Below are 19,517 nucleotides of genomic sequence, written 5' to 3'. Positions count from 1 at the left end.
AACAGCCAAGAGAGAAATCTAAACCCGGAACAACTCAGCTCCCTGAACTCGCCCTGACCTATGAGTACCACGACGACACGCGCATCTTTCCACCTCCTAAACGCCCCCAGAGTTGGGGACAGGAGGCCCAGGGTGGGTGGCGTTTAAGACACAACTGGAACCGGGACGCAGAGGACGCTCGGGAAGTGTCGGCCGGCGGCCCCGCCTGGGCCGTGCGCTGGGAGGACTGATGGCCAGAGCTGCAGCCTGCGGGGCCACCTGCCCACCCTCCGGGAAAGGCCTCAGGCCGCGCGTCCTCAGGCGGGGAGCCGCCGCGGCCCGCCCCCTTTAACAGCCTAGTCAGAGTCCTCGGGCCGGTCTCCCTGCCGCCCCTTTCCCCTCTCCATTTCGGCGCTCCCCCTCATCTCTCGAGGGCTGCTGAGAGCGCAGCGGCGGGGCACTACCGGACATGCCCGCAGCAGGCCCAGCAACGCCGGACGCAGCCTCTGGAGGACCCGGACACCAACCGTGGAGGGACCCCGTGCCCAGAGCGCGGCGCGCTGATTGGCTGGCCACTCGCGGCCGCGGCGGAACCCGGATGTGCCGGGGCCGCCGAGCTGGCAGTCCGGGCTTTGCGAGCAGGGCGCGCTCGGGGTGCCGGCGGCCGGGGCCCATGGCGCGAGACTGGGCGGGCTTCTCCGAGGAGGAGCTGAGGAGACTGAAGCAGAATAAAGGTAACGTGGTGTGCGTGCGGAGTTCTGCTCCCCGGGTCTGTGGTGGCGAAGGGCGGGACTGCGGCTCCCGGGAGAGAAGGGGGCGTGGAGCCGGGAGCGTGGGCCGCGCTGCGCGGCCTTGACCCGGAGGCTCTGCCCGGGGCGCGGGGAGGCGGCTGGGGCCAGCTGGCGCCGCCGCTCTTCGGAGCCGGATCCGAACGACCGACTGCGGCCTGGGAGCTGAGGCGAGCCCGCAGTCTGGCTGCCTCCGGTAGGGAGCGGGGGTCCGCGGAGAGGAAGGTGGGGGGCACCTGCGCACGGTCGGCCGGGCGCGTTCACGCCGACGCGGCGCGGGGAGAAGGGGACCCTGACCCTGACCCTGACCCTGACCCTGACCCTAACCCTAGAGCCCGACAGGTGCCAGAGCCGGGGTTCCTGTGAGAGTAGTCTGCAGGATGGCCTGCGCCTCGGGTGCTAGGTGATCTCGCACTTTCCAGTTCTTGACAGCAATCGAAAGAGTTTTTGAGAAGTTAGATGTGAAGCCCTGTGTGTGCGCGCGTGCTTACCTTCACACAGAAATTTGTGTCTATTCACACACGTAACCATACCAACTAGGGTCAGCTAGAATCGTGTACTTCTCCCTCCGGCTTGGCTTTATGAGTAAGCATATTATTTTTAAATGTATTTTGATGAAGGAATTAAGCTTCCAGTGACTTGGTGGGGAACTCTTAGTGATGGAAACTGTGCTTTGCTTGTGATTGAATTTTCATAAAGGTCTGTATAGTGATCCTGGTAGTGCACACCACTTTTGTGAGAAGTTCGGGCCACTCTTGGTACCATAATTTATTTGGGGAGCAGTTAAATAAGTCTTGCTAAGCCCTTTATTAGTTTGTGGGAAAATTGGATGTGACTCAATAGCCTGTACACTTTAAGCAAAGATGTGAGAATAATCCAGGACTGACGAATGCAAAAGTAAGGATGATGTAGGTTATATAAATTGGGAAATTTTGACTGTTCCAGAGGCCTTTAAAAACTGTAGCAGAAAAGTTGTGCCACAGGGAGTGGTTAACTGATTCTATCTAGCTTGATGTACTCAAATTATTTCATCATCCAGTCACATATGGATGTGTTTTCAACGGACAGTCACATATCCACATGTAGAGTACAAGTACCCATGCTTCTGGTCTGAATTCCAAGTTCCAAGTATCACTTTTTGCACTAGAGATGCAAAAATAAGCAAAGCATCCATTCCTGCCTTCAAAGAGCTTATAGCCTAAAGAGAAAGACCATAAAACTATTCGAATGTAGATTTTGTCCAAAAATTGGCTGTAGTACTAGGGATTGGGTGGAGTTTGGGAATCTTTCACAGAGATTAATGTGTTAGCAGAGGTGAATTTCCCAGGGCAAAGAAGATTTAATTAATGTAGGAGCCCAAATTAAACAAAACAGTTGTTAACTAAAACTATACTTTGAATCATCTCTGTGCTTTGGGATTGGTATAAGGTGGTAAAGACCTAAATTTCAAGTTCCATGATACAGTAGTGAAATGTGAGGGCATAGACCCCAGATCACTACTCTGTAACTACCTTCAGGACAAAGATGCTAACTTTGTATACCTGTGCACAAACATGATGATTGGCATAATGACCCCAGGACTGCCTCTAAGTCCTTTCGCCTTGTATTTCTCGTCTGTAAAACTCTAAGAATTGGATCTTTAATGTTAAGGGCCCTCCCAGCTGTTCTCCAGCCTTAAAAATATAATTAAACAATCTAGGAATATGGAATTGGTCCATAGCAAAAGTGAGGACAATATACCCTAGAAATGCCTGAATGTACATTGAGGAACTTGGTCATTATTCTTATTTATAATATTAAAGAGTTAAAAGCAACTGAAGTATTCATTAACGGGGGAAGAGATAAATAAGTTGTGCTCTAATTAAAAGATAATTTCAAAGATAGAAGCATTTGAAAAGTGATGAGAAGGAGCAAGTTGGAGGCGCATATATATATATATACATAATATGATAATTTGTATAAAATCAAAATCATTTAAAACAGATATATTCCTTTAGGAATCCAGGAAAACTATAAAGAAAGTCAAAGAAATACCAAGTTCAGGTTGGTGGGGATGCAAGAGAAGGAATGTGATTAGGAAAGAGTGAATACCCAGGGAATTTCAAAGGTATTGGTAATTGTGCAATCTGTGTAAGTCAAGTTAAGCTGACATAACAAGTAACCTTAAAATAATAAAAAAATATTTTTCACTCCAGTATTATGTCTAACATAGGTTGCCAGGTGATTCTGCTACACCATCATTTGGTGCTGTTATGAAGGAGTTCACAATGGCAGGAGGAAAAGAAGATGGAAAAGCGAACACTGGCAGTTAAATGCTTTCACCAGTGAATGACATGTGTTATTCCTACTTACATTTCATTTAATAAACTAAGTTATATGATTTGGGGCATAGGAAGTAGTTTTCTTGTGTGTTCCAGAAGAGAAGGAATATGTCTATCCTTGAAGAGTTGTGATTTTTATTTTGTTTGTGGTACTGAGAATTGAGGCCAGGAGTACTTGACTATCGAGCTGTACCTCCAGCCCCTTTTATTTTTTATTTTGAGATAGGGTCTCGCTAAATTGCCCAGGCTGACCTCAAACTTGTGATCCTCCTGCCTCAACCTTCTAGGTAATTGGAATTAAAGGTGTGTGCTACATACCCTGCATAGTGCTTCTGTCTTTGAAATTATCTTTAAACATACGTTGTTTAATTCTTCCATTAACTCCATGAGTTAAATAAAGCAGATAATTTTCATTGATTGACAGATGAAGAAACTGAGATATTGAATGATAAAATGGTTTGCCTGACAGAGCTGGTCTGTAAGCAAAACTGGGCTGTGACTTCAGAACTTTTAATTCCTCTTTGGGAAACTTAAATAACAGGAGTGTGCTGCTTCAAAAGCCAATATGTAGAATTTAAAAGACCTACTTGAGTTGTTCATTTATAAGGACTCATACTTTCATTTTCCAAGCATTTTATCGAAAATATTATTTATAGATCTTATTAAATATAGTATGAATGTAAGTCATATTCTCCATTTGTCTGCCCTAAGAGGTTAAGATTGGCATAGACAGTCCAAAAAATATAATAGAAATATTATTTAGTTTATGCTTAGAAAAAAAATTCCTCCAATTATTTTATATTTCTCTACTGCTTTGTTAAAGCTACTATTAAAATTAGTTTGAATGCATTAATTAGAGCCTGGCTAGACTTTGGGAGATACAACCTTCAGTTGTTTTGCAAAAGATAAAATAAAACAATAGAAATTTATTAATTAATTTCTAATTCCTAGAATTATGAGACTTTAGTCAATAATATTTATTAAAAGTGTCCACCTGTGTATAAAATTGCCCCTAAACCTGTTAGAAAAGTAAAGAAGGGAATCTGTTTGCAATCTGATGACCAATTTATTTCAGGAGAACAGAGAGAACCATAAATCAGAGTCAGGACAAGACAGAGAATTTAGTTGTTTACCTAGTTTGATAAGAATTCTTATAGGCAGATATCAAATCACATTTAAAAAGAAAAGCAGTGATAACCATGAAATCATGAAAAACTGTGTAATTTGACTAATATATTTAAAAATAAATATGAAATCATTAAAATAAAAAAATTTGCATCCAGGCAACAAAAAAAAAAAAAAAAAGAAAAGAAAACTTGCTTTGTGTTCCAAGGCCCCACTCTCAACAAATGGATTTTCAGTTAAGATAAATTGAGAGCTGGTTTTTTGTTAAATATCAGCAATATGGTGTTTGAACTATTGAACTTTACAGAAAAATGGCTGACTTTCTGGGCTTGGAGAATCAGGTAGAAGGATTTCTAGAATTTTTGTCAAAGTTTAATATCAGTGTTTTATTTTCTTAAAGAAATTATAATTATTCTTTGATCACACAAATTAATTTTTTTTCATCCCCCTTTACATAGATCCATTTGAACCACAGCGCCGTCTCCCTGGGAAGAAAACTCGACAACAATTTCAGCGAGAAAAAGCCCTTCTAGAGCTAAGCCAGAGACTCGGACTTCAAGATGGATCAGCCTCGTTACCTCCAGAGCAGCTGCTTTCTGCACCAAAACAGAGGCTTAACACTCAAGAACCACATTCTTCTTCCCCTACTCTTCCTAGTCCTCTTACACTCTCCTCTCCTGTTGGTGATGGAAAACCACAGGGTATTAAAAGTCAATCAAGGGAACCAGGACTTGAGAATTCCCATGATGGTCACAAAAATGTTGAGGTCCTACCTCCAAAGCCTGATTGCAAATTGGAGAAAAAGAAAGTGGAATTGTTAGTAAGTCTATAAGACTTCTCATTTTACTTCCCCCTCCCCCTTTGTAATTTGAGGAAAGTTGGTTGGTTGGTTGGTTGGTTGGTTAGTTGGTTTTAACATTTTCTCTGTCTTATATTCAAGCCTTGAAATGTTATCAGGAAGCTTGGAAAAGTAGCTACCAGCTAAACATAGTATGAGCGAATCATTCTTAGGCATTTTCTTTTATATATTCAGTCTTCAGGCTAATCCTACAATGTATGTTTATTATTTTCACTTTATCTGGTATTCAGAACAGGTGTCCTCTTCCTAAAACTAATAAACAGCTAGTAATAGAGTTCAGATACACAAATATGTCTATATCCAAAGTCTGTGACCTTTATACTCACCAAAAGTAGTTCTTGTGGGTATTGTACCACTTCCCAAGTTGAACTCACTTTTCACTTTCTGGATGACTTCTCCATTGTTTCAGAAAGGAGTATTTATGAAGAAAACATGAAGAGGTGGGCCAGTGAGAGAGTGTAGGAAACTGAGGGACTAATTATATAATTCAGTTGCACCACTAGATTTCTTTATTTACTTAATGTGGTTGTACTAGAAACAACATACATAATTTGTGGAAATTGCCATTCTGTGTCTTGTGAATTCATTAAATAGCAGTAAGGGAAAATGATGACTTTTGTTTTAGTTTTTTGAGTTTGTTTTTTTTTTTCAAAATATTTTGTATGTTTTTCTAATCCCTGGTGATCCAGATTCTATACATGAGTTTAAATGTTTAATGCCCATCAGGGATTTATAACTAAGAATTTAGGCAAGAGATATAAGATCACATGGATTATGAAACCAACATTGAAAGAGTGTTTAGTTTACCAACAAAAGCCTGAAATCATTGGGGGTGGGGGGTGTAAGTTTAAATTAAGCTGGACAATTTAGATTGGGTGTCATTAGGAAAATTATTCTTTTTTTAAAAACACTGAATATATTCATATTTTTAAAGAAGACAAGTAATCTGAGGAGCCATTAGTGAAAAGGAAAAATTCGGAGGTTATAAGCAGGGGAAAGGAAAGCTGTATCCTGTAGAATGCTCTAAAGTGACTTCTCACTTCTCTGAGAAAGGAAAAGGATAAGCCAGAGAATTGTGTAGAAATAAAGAATTACAGAAGGGCTTGGAAAGAGAGGCAGCATGGGGCTGGGGATGTGGTTCAAGCAGTAGCGTGCTCACCTGGCATGCATGCGGCCTGGGTTTGATCCTCAGCACCACATACAAATAAAGATGTTGTGTCCGCCGAAAACTAAAAAATAAATAAATATTAAAAATTCTCTCTCTCTCTCTCAAAAAAAAAAGAGAGGCAGCATGTCTAGTGAGTTTGCTGACACAGCCTTGTTCTAAAGCCTCAGAGGGAGAAATGATCTGATCAAAGTTATGGTTAGAGAAATACTGGGTGTTATTGCATTTGCATACCATTTGGGGGACAGTGCCAGGTGAGCTGGAACTAGGCACCTGGTGAGGAGATCTATAGTAGAGAAAATGTGGGATGACCCGTGTCAGCACTAAGGCAGAGCTGGAGGGATGAAGTGAAGAGGTATCCATTTGGAAGTGGTTACCAGGTTTGCAAGTAGAGAATTTGGAAGTAATGGTGGTAAGAGATGACAATAATTGGAATAAATAGGTTTGCTGTTGTTTAATTTAATTTGACATCAAATTCATGACTTTATGGTAAATTTTAATATATTTCTTTCAGAATTGATCTGTTTGGAAGACAATACATATTTTTGGATATTTGAAGACTTTTTTTTTAGCCCAATTCCATTTGGCTTTAGTTCATAGCATATAACTCTATTTTAAAATGTTTAAAGAGTTGGAAAAAAGTGAGCAAATTGGAAGAAAATATATGAAATAAACATTGGCTATTGTCTTAAGAATGTTAAACTGGTGGGAACTTTTCATTATAGAATATTTTAAAAGGTATGACATGACCTCAGCTACAGAATGATTTATTTGATCTCAATTTTGCATATAATACGTAATTAACTTACACACATTTCTTTGTACTCTTTAAAAAAGTGCTGCAGTATTCTGGCTTCCAGTTTGTGGGATCCTAGATTATATACATATAATGGATTTCAAAGGTCCAATTTATGTAACCCTTTTTACTTCCTTCAGATCATAGTCTTTGTTCCTTCTAGAGTAGAATAATGAGCTGCAGATGGGTTTCTTTTAAGAGGACTTTTGAAAGAATATATGTAATCTGCCTGATTAAATTTTATACATAGGAAACAGACTGGTGAGGTGTGGAATAGGGCAGAAGTCTCTTTCATAATCTTATCTTTATACCTTTTTTTTGCTCTTGTTCTCTAGGCAAGAAAAATCTCGTTGGGAAATCCTTCAACAAGAACAACGACTAATGGAAGAAAAAAATAAACGTAAGAAAGCTCTTTTGGCTAAAGCAATTGCAGAAAGGTGAGGCTCCTGAATCAGGAGAGCTTGTTTAACCTACTGTCAGTTTTGCTGTGTTTTATGTTTTCCCATGCCCATTCTAATAAACTGGCATTTTCTCTACGACCTTTACTTTTAATGATAGTTAAACAAGTTACACTTCATAAATGATATTGAAGTTCCAGTTCTAATTCATTAAGGGAGGCTTTTTAAGCATGTATCATAATGAATTTATAAATGCAGTAAAATTAAAGCTAAGGACCAGCATCTGATTTCAGTTGTAACCATGTACACATTCATCAGGGAAGCAGTCAATAGCTATCAGTGTATGCAAAAGTACAACGAAAGCAGGTTTTAATTTTGATGTGGAGAAACCTTAATTATCTGACCTGTATAAGAGAAAGGTTATTCTGCATAAGGACTTAAAGCTGCAACCAATCTTAGTTGTGTTTCCTATGGATATTTCTCTTAATTTACCTTTTAATTTAGCCTTCTATTGTTGATGCAAGGTAACCGTAATGAGCACTGCATGAGATTTTCTAGCACCTCCCAGTGTTAGTTTGTCAGTGGTCCCTTCTTACTTACTCTGCTAAGTTGGCTCACACCTGTAATCCTAGTGACTCTGGAAGCTGAGGCAGGAGGATTGCAGGTTGGAGGCCACCCTACACAATTTAGGGATACCTTGTCTCAAAATTAAATATTTTTTAAAAAAAGGCCTGAGGATGTATGTAGCTGAGTGATAGAGCAGTTGTCTAGAATGCACAAAGCCCTGAATTTAGTCTCTAGTACTACAAAATAAAATAAAACAGATAAATAAAACACATAATTTGGTATATAGTACCAGCCTCAAATGGCAGTGTTTTTAGTTACTAATTTCCTGTGGCCTTAGGAAATAAAGCAGGGGTTAAGAACATTGTGAACTTAATGCAAACAAGTATTCGATGGCATTTTCTTTTCAGACCTCTGAAAAAGTCTGACAAAACTATTATTGCTTGAGGCTGGAATATATATAGATAGATACAGGGGCCAGGGAAGAGGTGAACCAAAGCAGGTTGCATTTAAGGGTGATTCAGAACTTGATCAGCTAGAGGGATGTATGCATTTGAAAATGACATTTTTCTTCTGCTGGTGCACCTCCTTCTTTCATGAAGCATGGGAGATATGCAGCTCACTGACTTTAGTATGTTTCAAGAAAAAGAACAATGTGTGAAAGAGAAATGCCCTCTTTTTCCCCCACAAGTGGTTATTTTCAAAAAGCATTGTCATAGGCTTCGATTTAGAAAAAAGTGTAGAATGACTTCTCACTTCTCTGAGAAAGGAAAAGGATAAGCCAGAGAATTGTGTAGAAATAAAGAATTACAGAAGGGCTTAGAAAGAGAGGCAGGGGGTTGTGGATTTTTTTGGCAGGGGTTGTTTTCTGGGTACTGGGTTAAATTGCTGAGACTGGGCTTGAACTTGCTTGCTGTCCTTCTGCCTCTGCCTCCTGAGTGGCTGAGAGTACAGGGTGTACACTGCTACATCTGGTGGGGAGACTGTTTACTGGGGCTTTTACAAGATTCACAGGCCCAGACTTCTCTCAGTGTTTCTGATTTAAGATGGAGAACACTGATGCTGATAGAAATGTAAAGAATAATACAACATGGTTGGATTGTTAATAAATGGATTATGAAGTATTTGATGTAAAAGTCATACTGGTTAAGTGAACTATGGTGGGTATAATGTAAGGATAAACGCATGGTGCAGTGGAATCGGGATGTAAGTTGCCATATAATAGTCTCATGTAGGGTTTTCTTCTACGTTGAGAATGTGTGAGATTTTGAAATCAGTGAATCAGGCTTAAAAGTTTGGGTTTGTATTTGCTACTCTGTTTCTAAAGTGTATGCCTGGGGTGGTGCAGGAACTGAGAGATGATGAAGTGGAACTTTTCAGTTTTGCTAATATTTCAGCAAAGTTAACACAGGTGCATTAAAATAGATTGGAAATTCATCTACAGCTTAAATTCTTTTATATATATTTTTATATAAATATGAAATATTTTTAAATGCTCTAATTTTACCTGTTTTCTCAAAAGAATAGAACTCTTAAAAACATAATTTTTATTTTGAAATTACTATAAGTAGTATATTTGTTGCTCAGTTAAGATTTTATAGGTATCCCACATCTGGGAAAATAAAACTTAGTGAGGTAGACAAGGAAATAAAAGAGTATTTTGGTTTTGAGCCCCATAAATAATTTTGAGGACCTGTAATTTTACCTAGAGAACAAAAAAAAATAAAAGCAAGAAAAGTAGAGAAATGGGGCTTACGACAGTTAAAAACAAATAGATGTTTTCAGACTTTTAAAGAAATGTTTAATACAGGCATCTATTCTTCATGTCAGGTAAGACTCAAATGGAAATGGGCTTAATAAGTAGAGGAATTTAATACTAGAATTTTAAAAAGCTGTGTTGGATGTTTCAATTAAAGGGAATACAGATATGTTCTTTTATATATTTTTGTTTTTCTTGTTTATGAAGTAGCATGTGCTTATAGAAAATTTGGAAGAATAAGCAGAAAAAAACAAATGTGGTTTTAGAGATAATATGAAAATATTACTAACGTTTATTTAAATTCTGACTTTTTTCCAATTTAAAAAATCATAACTATAATTATATATTCAGTATCTTGTTTTTTTCCTTACATTATGTATGGATACATCTTTTTAAAACTTTTTTTTACCCACTCATGTTCCTGATTTTCTAGATCTAAAAGAACTCAGGCAGAGACCATGAAATTAAAGCGGATCCAGAAGGAGTTACAGGCTTTGGATGACATGGTGTCTGCTGACATTGGAATCCTCAGGAACCGGATTGATCAGGCCAGCCTGGACTATTCATATGCACAGTGAGTGAGGGAATCTGAACCTTGATCAAGGGTTCTGGTATAGTTTGTGTTTATCACTAGCCAGGCCTATAGCTCTTAAGCATATTTTCATTTAAGTCTCTTTTCAACCCTAGTAAGTAATGTTTGTTCTCTTTTGTGCTAATTCAGTGTGTCTTCTTCTGTGATGTCTTCCTGTCTTCTGCTTTACCAGCTTACCTTATTGTGTCCCTGTTAGAGAGTTTCCTGTATTTTTCTTTGCATTTAGTTTTTCTTTGTATACCTCCAACTATTTAATGTTTGGGACCCTTGTTAATCTTTTAGGATCTAGCTAAGTAAACATCTGAATGGCTTGTCCCCAAACTGTTAACTCTATAACACCAAATCTGTGTTCTTTGCCATTAAGATTTTCGATCATTTGATAATGGCCTTTGTGGGGTTACAGCCTGATTCTCTTAGTTTTCTTCAAAGCCAGAAGATCTAGTTTATTTCTTATAAGCTTGTGACTATTTTAAGAAAATACCATTCTTTCTTAGAATCTTTAAAGTTCATTTCTTATTTTTTTTAAATTATATGTACAAAATGGTTTGATTATTTTGTTTCCTTGGCTTCAACTATTGGCATTTTTATAAAGAGGCAAAAATCATCATGGAGTATTTTTAAAATGAACTAACACATGTAAAGAATTACATGGACTTTGCAAACAGATAAAAGGGCAAAAAAAAAAAAGTCCAATTTCAGGGTTTTTCAGTCCCTTTAACATTTCTTTAATCATCCTGGTTTGTCTTTTCTCACAAGGGAATGCTGTGTTAATGACTTGGTTCTGCATTTTCTCTGTAACACTAGAAATCAATCGGAATGCCTCATTAGTCCAGGGTAAACCACAACATCAGAATGTTTATGTAACAATTTAATAAAGTGGAAATGCTTGATTATGGTTTTTAATTCACTGTTTAGTGTTTAAGAAAGAGGTTTGTGGTTGTCCTTGTGATTTTGTAATTGTTATTTGACCATATGCTATTAGACATAATGGTTAGCCTTTATTAATTAATAGCTTAAATTAATGCCATCAGTAGCTGATAAGCAGAAGTTCCAGATTCCTATTAATAAGGCCATTGAGGAAGTAACCAGGATTTTAAGATTAAACTAAGCCTTGATTTTTAGCATCTTTTATTCTCTGTAATATGAGTTTGCCAGAGAACCTTTTTTATGCCTTTTCAGCCTTTTATCTGAATAATTCATAGTATAAGGTTCATTGCTGAGTATCTCAACAAAAACTAATTCTGTCCTACTGGTGAATGGAGAAGAACACCTTTCATACCGAATAGTATATAAGGAATGTCAGTTTTGACCTTCAGAGAACCATAGTGACAGTAGAATTACTAGTTAAGGAGAAAACATCCCATAATATATAAATATCCTTAATGAACTTTTAGTGTATTTTTACATCTCTAATGAGCTAAAGATATCAGTTCCTCGTGGTGTTGATGTGGTGGTGTGTTAATGGATGCAGTGTGAAACTGTTCTTAAAAGCCTCAGCTCTTGGTGAAGTCAGAGAAAAGTATCAGAAAACTGCGACTGGATTCAGGGTTGGTTGTTAGTGATGATATTATGCAGTGTTTTTTAAGTTTGCATTTGTGGTTACAGAGAAGTTATAGGTTGGTACTATAAGATAATGGTACAGATTTCTACTGGAAGGTAATCCTCAGGTTGTTGATTTCTGTGGGAGATTTCCTTAACTTTTTCTTTTTTTTTAATAAAACTTATATCTTAAATTTTCTAGTCCTGGATCAGTGCTATGTCCTCCAAGGTTCTCAGTAAATAAGCTAGAATTTGCTTTAAAATTGACTAGTGTGAAGCAACCTTAGGATACGTCACCTCTGAGAAGACCAGCACTTTGCCACGGACCTGAGAGCTGCTGTTGCTGCTGGGCACAGCTGTGGGGCAGGACTGCCCCAGTGCCATGCAGACCACCTAGAACATGGAGCCGACGGCATCCAGAGTTTGTTGTTGAACCTGAGTGTACGATGATTACCCCTGTTGATCATCTAGGCTTAAAGGTCACCCCTGTGTGTACACACATGCACACAAGAGGGAAATATTTTAAAATCATTTTATGAGTAATTCATAGAAGTCAGATAAAAAGGGATTGTAGAAGGCAACTTTATAAAAACATGATTGTAGTAAACTTCTTTGTATGAAATAAAATTTGATTTACGAACTGAAAAGAGGAGAAAATTCTTTTCGTAGCACAGGACAACCCCAGGCTTGTAAAATATTGACAGTTCTTCCTATTGAAGTTGTTAATTGTATGAGGATATCATGTTTCATTTTTGTCCTTAAAACTATGTTTTTCTTTTGTGGATTCTTGAGTTTGAGGAAATTCACGCAGGATGGGTTTTTCTGAAGACTCATAGTTTGAGATCTCACTTAAATATCAGTTTTACTACCTCTACTCTAAAGAGTGTGTCTGCATTTGTGTTAGTTTCTTAGGACTGTCATAGCAAATTACCACAGACTGTATGGCTTAAAACATGAGATGCTTCTTCCCATGCTTTCTTGGAGCCTGGACACTTGCAGACAAGGTGGTGGCCGGCCAAGTTTCCTCAGAGCACTGTGCTCCTTCCTTCCTTCCTGTGCCAACTTCTGGTGGCTTCAGATGTTTCTTGTCCGTGGCCACACTACTCCGTTCTGTGCCTCTAGGATCACATTGCGTCTTCCTCTCTCTCAAAATTTCTCTACTTTCTCATTTCAAAGGATACCTGTGATTGCTTTTAAAGCCCAACTGGATAATTTCGAGATTAACTACTCCCCAAATACTTAACTTGATCACATCTTTTCTCCTATAAGGTAATTTTTGTATGAGGTAACATTCAAAAGTTCCATGGATTAGGAGGTGTTTTGATGGTAAGCTGTGTTAGCCCACCACAGTATTCATCTTTTGATTTGTCTAATAGCAAAATGTTTTCTTCTGTCAAATGTCTGTTTGCCAACATGCGTGGAAAATGAGGAACTATTAACTCTCAACTGTCTTCAATGAAAACTAAGAGCAGTATGTAAAGATGGTGTTTCCAGTCTTCTCTTACACCTTTTTGAGGTGACATAGTACTTTGAACAACACAATTAGAAAATCAAGCAGTGATAATTTATTTCATTATTGCATCATCTTTTTAGATCATTCCACCATTCTCGTTTTCTCATTGTTTACTTTTTAACATAAATGGGAATAATCAGTAAGTAATGATGAAACAATTCCTAGGGTGATGAGATGGAAGAATGTATCAAGATATAGGAAAAATGTATCTTTAATTTCATGATGCACCTTAAGTGAGTGGAGTGTGATAGGAAAGCTCTATCAAATTACAATTCATTTTAATCTATTTTTTAAGTGAATTTTCTTTGTTTTTTTAAATACTTTCTAAAAGTCCTGGGTTAATGCATACAAAGAGTTAAAACTTCTCAAAACAGAAACTGAGAAAATAAAAGTGCATAGTGAAACCTAATGATATACCAAGGGTTAATAATTTCTTTAAAAATTTCAGAGAAACCAAAACTGAAGGATAGTTTCTAGAATCCTTTAAATAACATTTATTAAATCTCTCAATATCCCTTTAAAATAACAAAGCAATTCTATAATTACATTTCCAGTGCAGTATGTCTTTCTGTATTTTGTATAATGCTCATATTATTTTATTCCAAACTGATTTGATCTTATTCACCTGACCCTCAGGCTGGTAGTGTAGTTTGTGAAACTAATCAATATTCTGAATATAAATCATTCTGTACAAGAATATATATGCATGTCTCTGAGTAGGAGGACTTCAAATATATATAAAAAAATACAAAATGTTTAGTGATTTATCTTCCAGTGAAAGATCACTGGAAGCCTAGGGACCTATTTGCAAATGTTAATTTCAATTCAGTATTCATGAACCCAGTCTGTAAATCTCTGCTAACTGACTTAGGCTGAGGGAGACCAAAGACTCATAGAAGGGAATTTTGAGTGGGGGAAAGGGCAGTTCTCTATGGAGAATGTTGTCAGGGCTGCCTCTTGCCTTGATGACATTTATAAACAGGATATGTTATAAAATATGGAAATAAGGGACCCAGGTGTTCAACAGAGCTCCTTTAGAATAGTTCTTTTAACTCAGGGGGTACTGAAACACAAATGATTCTCTCATGTTAACTAGGTAATAGTAAAAAAAAAAAAAAAAAGAAATATGATAAGTGAACATTATATAAATAAGAATTTAAAGTGTAAATACTGGGTTCCTAAATTTTTCACAATCTTAATTTTAGATACATGTTTACTAGTACAATAATGATGCTTTTCAATTCTGGTGCTGTGAAGGAAGCTCTGTTTCTTGGGCACTGGGCTAGATGCTTGGTCTATTTGTGCTGTTGAATTTTCAATCATTCCTGTGAGATACTTCATTCCATCACTGCTCTGCAGATAGACCAGGATTCACCAGGGAACTACCCAGAGTCGCTGTGCTGGAGCTGTCAGTCCCTATGTGCCTCCTGCCCAGCCCCTTCCACAGGAATCTGACTGCTTTTCACTGCAGATGCTGAGCTTGAAGCTCCTCTGATTAGAACAAAGATGGGCTGCTGCCTCCAACATGTTAATCCATAGGCCAGACAGTGGCTCGTGGCCACAAACATTAAGAACTCTAAACTGAGATGAATGAGGCCAACCCAGGTTCTCCTGGCATTTACAGAACAGGATCACCGACAGATTGAGTGGAGTGTGATAGGAAAGCTCTAGTGAGAGAAATGGTGTGGCTTCTAAGCTCTGAGGAGAGTAAGAAGCCTTTGATTCTTAGGATTTGTCTGTGAAATTGCCTCTTGTATTCTACAATAAAATTCATTTCCCCCTCATATTAGTTTGGATAACTATTCTTTGTATCCAAAGACCAAAGCAAGTGACACACAGTCAATGGCAGAAGAAAGTTTCAAACCCTGGATTTCTAAAATCAAAGCCTTTATGATTCTCACTATATGTCCTTCCAAGACAGAGAATTGTACACTAGGAGACATAACTGGTTTTTGCTATGACTCTTTCACTAAAAAGTACTCCTTACATTGAGTTAGTCATGACTGGAAAGCCAAAATAGTCTGCACTAGTGCTAGTGGCAATTATTTGAAGAACTAGTTGGGAATCAATGTCTTTTTTTCGAAGATAGGAGGAAACCTCTTTCCTTATTATAAAAAGAAGAGTAATACATTTTATACGTTATGTAGAAAAAGCAAAAGACAGTGAACAAAGATATGACTTTTCTTTTTTACCGTTGTGTTGCAAAAAAAAAAAATAAAAGAATATTTTAGGGTGACTGGCTTCCCTGCTTGAACTACCCTACCTCGAGTAAGACTGGCACTGCCCATCTGTAGGGTGTACATAAGTGTGAACGCCAAAGAGTGTGATAGTAGTCTTGCTGCTGAGTGAGGAGAGAGAACAGCTCAACCCAGGGATTCTTCCCCGGGGACAGTCTTGCCCTTTACAAGATGCTCAGCAGTGTTTGGAGACTGTCCTGGTTGTCCTAAGCAGTGAGTGGTACTGGCAGCTAGTGAGTGGAGCATCCCACAGTATACAGGGTGGCTTTTCACAATGAAGACTTAAAAATGGCCAATAGTACCAAGTGTGAGAGATCCTGCTTAAACCTGCCTTGTTTTCTTTTCTACTGGTTTTTTCTTCTTGCCCTCACCTAGTATTTTGTTGGGTGAACTCTGTTACATATGTTTACCTCCCAACCACCATCCATATCCTCCATCAAATTGTTTTCTACCTTTTATAATTCATTAATTAAAAGATACAGATTTTCTGCTTTATCCAACTCTTGTTTTATTTCTTATAAATTATAACCAGTTCTGTGCTGGAGCTAGCTTGTGCTAGTTCATAAGAGCAGATTTTGTTCATCTCTTCCCAAATCCATATTTAGTGATATCACATTGGTAGCTTAAAATTGGTGGCAGTAGTAGATACATACTGGCAAAGCTACAAGTCAGAGCTCTCCACCTCCCCCACCCCCACAGACACACATTTCAGAGCTTGCACACCACAGAATTAACAGTCTAAGCCTGCCCTCACTCAAGCACAGCTTCGGAAAGAAGAAGAGAGCCCAGAAGGGTGTTGTTAAAGAATGTTGTGAAAGTTTCTGCATCCATTCCTCAGTTCATCTAACATGTAGACAGGTATCTGTGAAGTGTTAATATCCATCTTCATCATACATGCCTTGCCCAATTTTGGAGTTTATTGTTTCTGGCCTTTTTAAAAATATCTTCTTCAATGGAAAACTAATGGCTCAATCTTTGTCCCTGTCCTGACAGGAAACGATTTGACAGGGCTGAAGCTGAGTATATTACAGCAAAGCTAGATCTGCAGCGAAAGACTGAGATAAAAGAGCAACTCACTGAGCACCTTTGTACAATCATACAGCAAAATGAGCTTCGGAAGGCCAAAAAGTTGGAGGAGCTGATGCAGCAGCTGGATGTGCAAGCTGATGAGGAAACCTTGGAACTTGAGGTGGAGGTGGAAAGACTGCTCCGGGAACAGGAAGCAGAAGCAGGGAAACGAGTGGCTTTTGGAGAAAGACCATGTCAGTCTGCTGAGGAGAGTGCGACATTACAATTTGTAAAAGAGGACAGAAAACCACAAGAACAGTCTGCTTCCCTAGAGGTAGGCGAACAGTGTGGAAGTTCCAGCAGGATCCCCTGTGTGAGTCCAGACTGCCCCAACCAAGGAGTTAATGACATGTCAGCTGCTATGGCCACCTGAAGTGCCAGTGTTCTTTTCAGCTAATATCATGTTCAGTGAAGTGTACTCTCTGTTGTAGATTACACCCTGTCTCTAGAAAGAGCCTCTTTAAAACTTGGTTTTTGAATATGTGATTAGTTTTAAGTAGATTAACATGTTTGGCCATTCCAGAGTCCCAAATGATAATAATTTTATATCAGGGGGCATTTTTAAAAAATATTTTTCACTTGTCAATGAACCTTTCTTTTATTTATTTATAAGTGGTGCTGAGAATTGAACTCAGTGCCTCACACATGTAGGCAAACACACTACCACTGAGCCACAAGGCCAGCTCCTCAAGGGACATATTTCACCCTGTTTCAGTCCACTATTCTTTTAACCATTATTACTGGGTTAAAATAAGTGACTTAAAGGATGAAGAATATGAGACCCTTGGCTCGAGTTCCAGCACCACATAAAGAAGAAAAGGGTGGAAGAAAAAATACATGGAGTATTTAGAGTATTACTCTAGAGTAGTATCTAGAGTAATTTTAGACCAAGGAAATACAGAAAGTAAAATAAAAATGACACTCACTACCTAATCCCACTTGTTTAACTTCTCCTGGGAGAAGTGTTGAAAATGGAAGTCTTGTTTTATGTAATCAATTAAAAGACACAAAAATTAATGTGTCCATAGAGGAAGATCAGGTCGAATTATATATATGGATCTTACTAGAGTTGCAAAATACAACTTGGAAATAGTAGTTTATACACCAAACTACATATGGTATAGTATAGTATAGTTTATACTATAATGTAGTAGTTTTATATAAAGAACCAAACAGCTTCAGGCAACATTACTTTTACTTTTAATTTGCCTTTAAATGGTTTTAGTTTACCATTTTAATATTTGTTTGTTGGTTTTGTTGTTTTATATACGTGTGTGTATATAAAAATTCTTTGTATGTGTAACTTTATTTTTAATGTATGCTTTTTTAAAATGACACATTGATCAGTTTAATTTAGAAAAACATTTCTAACATAAGGCTGAAAATAATACAGAAAATCTTATTGCTACTCCTGATTTTCAAAAAAAAATTGATGTATTTTCTTTCTAAACTTTCTTGTAAATGTGTGTTTTGTATGTTGGACATAAATTATCCTGGCATAAATCATTTTATTATTTTAATATAGTTAGTTAATTAATACTTGACCACTACATTCATTGTGCTATATGTGAAGGGGGTGTATAAACATATTGTAGTTTCGTCCTGAAATCTGTGACTATTATATTAAATGATGATCTATTTATCAGAAATTCCAGAAAATAAAAATAATTGCATTTTAAGTCTTTAAAAAAAGGAACTATTATAAAAAGATAAGAAAGAATATAGTGTCATTTTTAAGTGGGTTTGATTGAGGATACAGTCTTTTGGTAATATGGATGATCTTTGTACTTGCATATAATTTAGTTAATAGTATAATTTTCATTACTGACCTCTCTCAATAGATACATTTATATAGGAGTTGTGTTTTATTTATGGATAACATACACAAAAATTGAAACTTCATTGCCCAAGACACTTTTATTTTTCTAAGGAATAAAGCAGTCTGATATATTTATAATGTGGCTTTTTATTTACCTAAAAACACAAGTTTCAAAGAGATAACTGTTTGGGGAAGTGTGTGTCAGTTATGCATTTTGGATTTCCTTGAGGTAGATATAGTAATTCAATTTTGTATGAGAAAATTTATTAACAAATAAAGTTCTATAATATTGTTTAAATATGGCTATGTGCACTGTTAATTTTCAGGCTGACTACTTATAAGCTGAATGGAGAAGCGAGAATCATGAAAGAAATTAATCTGATCTTCTGATCATCTTATTTTACGATGAGGAATGTAAGGGCCAGAAGTTTGACAGTGGCTGATTGGCCAACTGGCTCATTTTAAAGTGCCAGTAAAGTTCTGTACTCCTCATGTATTTATTACATACATCACCTGGTGATGTGCAGCACATCCTTCTGCTTAACAATCTTGCTTTATAATCCATTCAGGGTATGTGTGTGTGTGTGTGTGTGTGTGTGTGTGTGTGTGTGTGATGCCTTTCAAATATGACTATACAAAAAAAAATTAAAAAGGTTATCTTGCTTGGCTTTCCTGGGGTGGTATCTGAGTGCTCAGGTGATGATATAAGTGACAAAACTATATTGCATCAGTTTTATACAAAGGCAGCTGTATCCCATGTGTGGAAGGAACAGAGCAAATGAAGGAGAGCTGGGGGCTCCTTGATAAGAGGACCATATGCACTGGCTTTCTCAGGATAATCCTGATATGTACATCTTTTAAAATACATAGGAAAATTTTGTTAAAAAGATTCACAAGTACACAATAACTGGTAATTTCTGTAAAGGAAATTATTGGTCCAGAATTAATGCTGTGTGTTTATTGGGACACTTTGTAGAGCTGTCCTTCTTATGTTA

General features: G+C 37.7%; 1 protein-coding gene across 2 annotated transcripts; it reads left to right on the top strand.

Moving 5' to 3' along the window:
• The first annotated feature begins 602 nt into the window (after nucleotides 1-602).
• On the top strand, nucleotides 603-18,775 carry Gorab (golgin, RAB6 interacting). Of its 2 annotated transcripts, XM_026405255.2 has the most exons (5): nucleotides 603-713; nucleotides 4,672-5,029; nucleotides 7,369-7,470; nucleotides 10,188-10,328; nucleotides 16,629-18,775. In XM_026405255.2, exons 1-5 carry the CDS (start codon nucleotides 653-655, stop codon nucleotides 17,074-17,076), a joined length of 1,110 nt encoding a protein of 369 aa, XP_026261040.1. In that variant the 5' UTR covers nucleotides 603-652; the 3' UTR covers nucleotides 17,077-18,775. The 2 variants fall into 2 exon arrangements, with proteins under 2 accessions (XP_026261040.1, XP_026261041.1); XM_026405256.2 differs by lacking the exon at nucleotides 603-713 and having other exon boundaries at nucleotides 4,946-5,033.
• The last annotated feature ends 742 nt before the right edge of the window (nucleotides 18,776-19,517 follow it).

The sequence above is a fragment of the Urocitellus parryii genome, chromosome 9 (assembly GCF_045843805.1).
Source record: "Urocitellus parryii isolate mUroPar1 chromosome 9, mUroPar1.hap1, whole genome shotgun sequence".
Classification (NCBI taxonomy): domain Eukaryota; kingdom Metazoa; phylum Chordata; class Mammalia; order Rodentia; family Sciuridae; genus Urocitellus; species Urocitellus parryii.
This window is presented reverse-complemented; position numbering and strand designations above follow the sequence as displayed.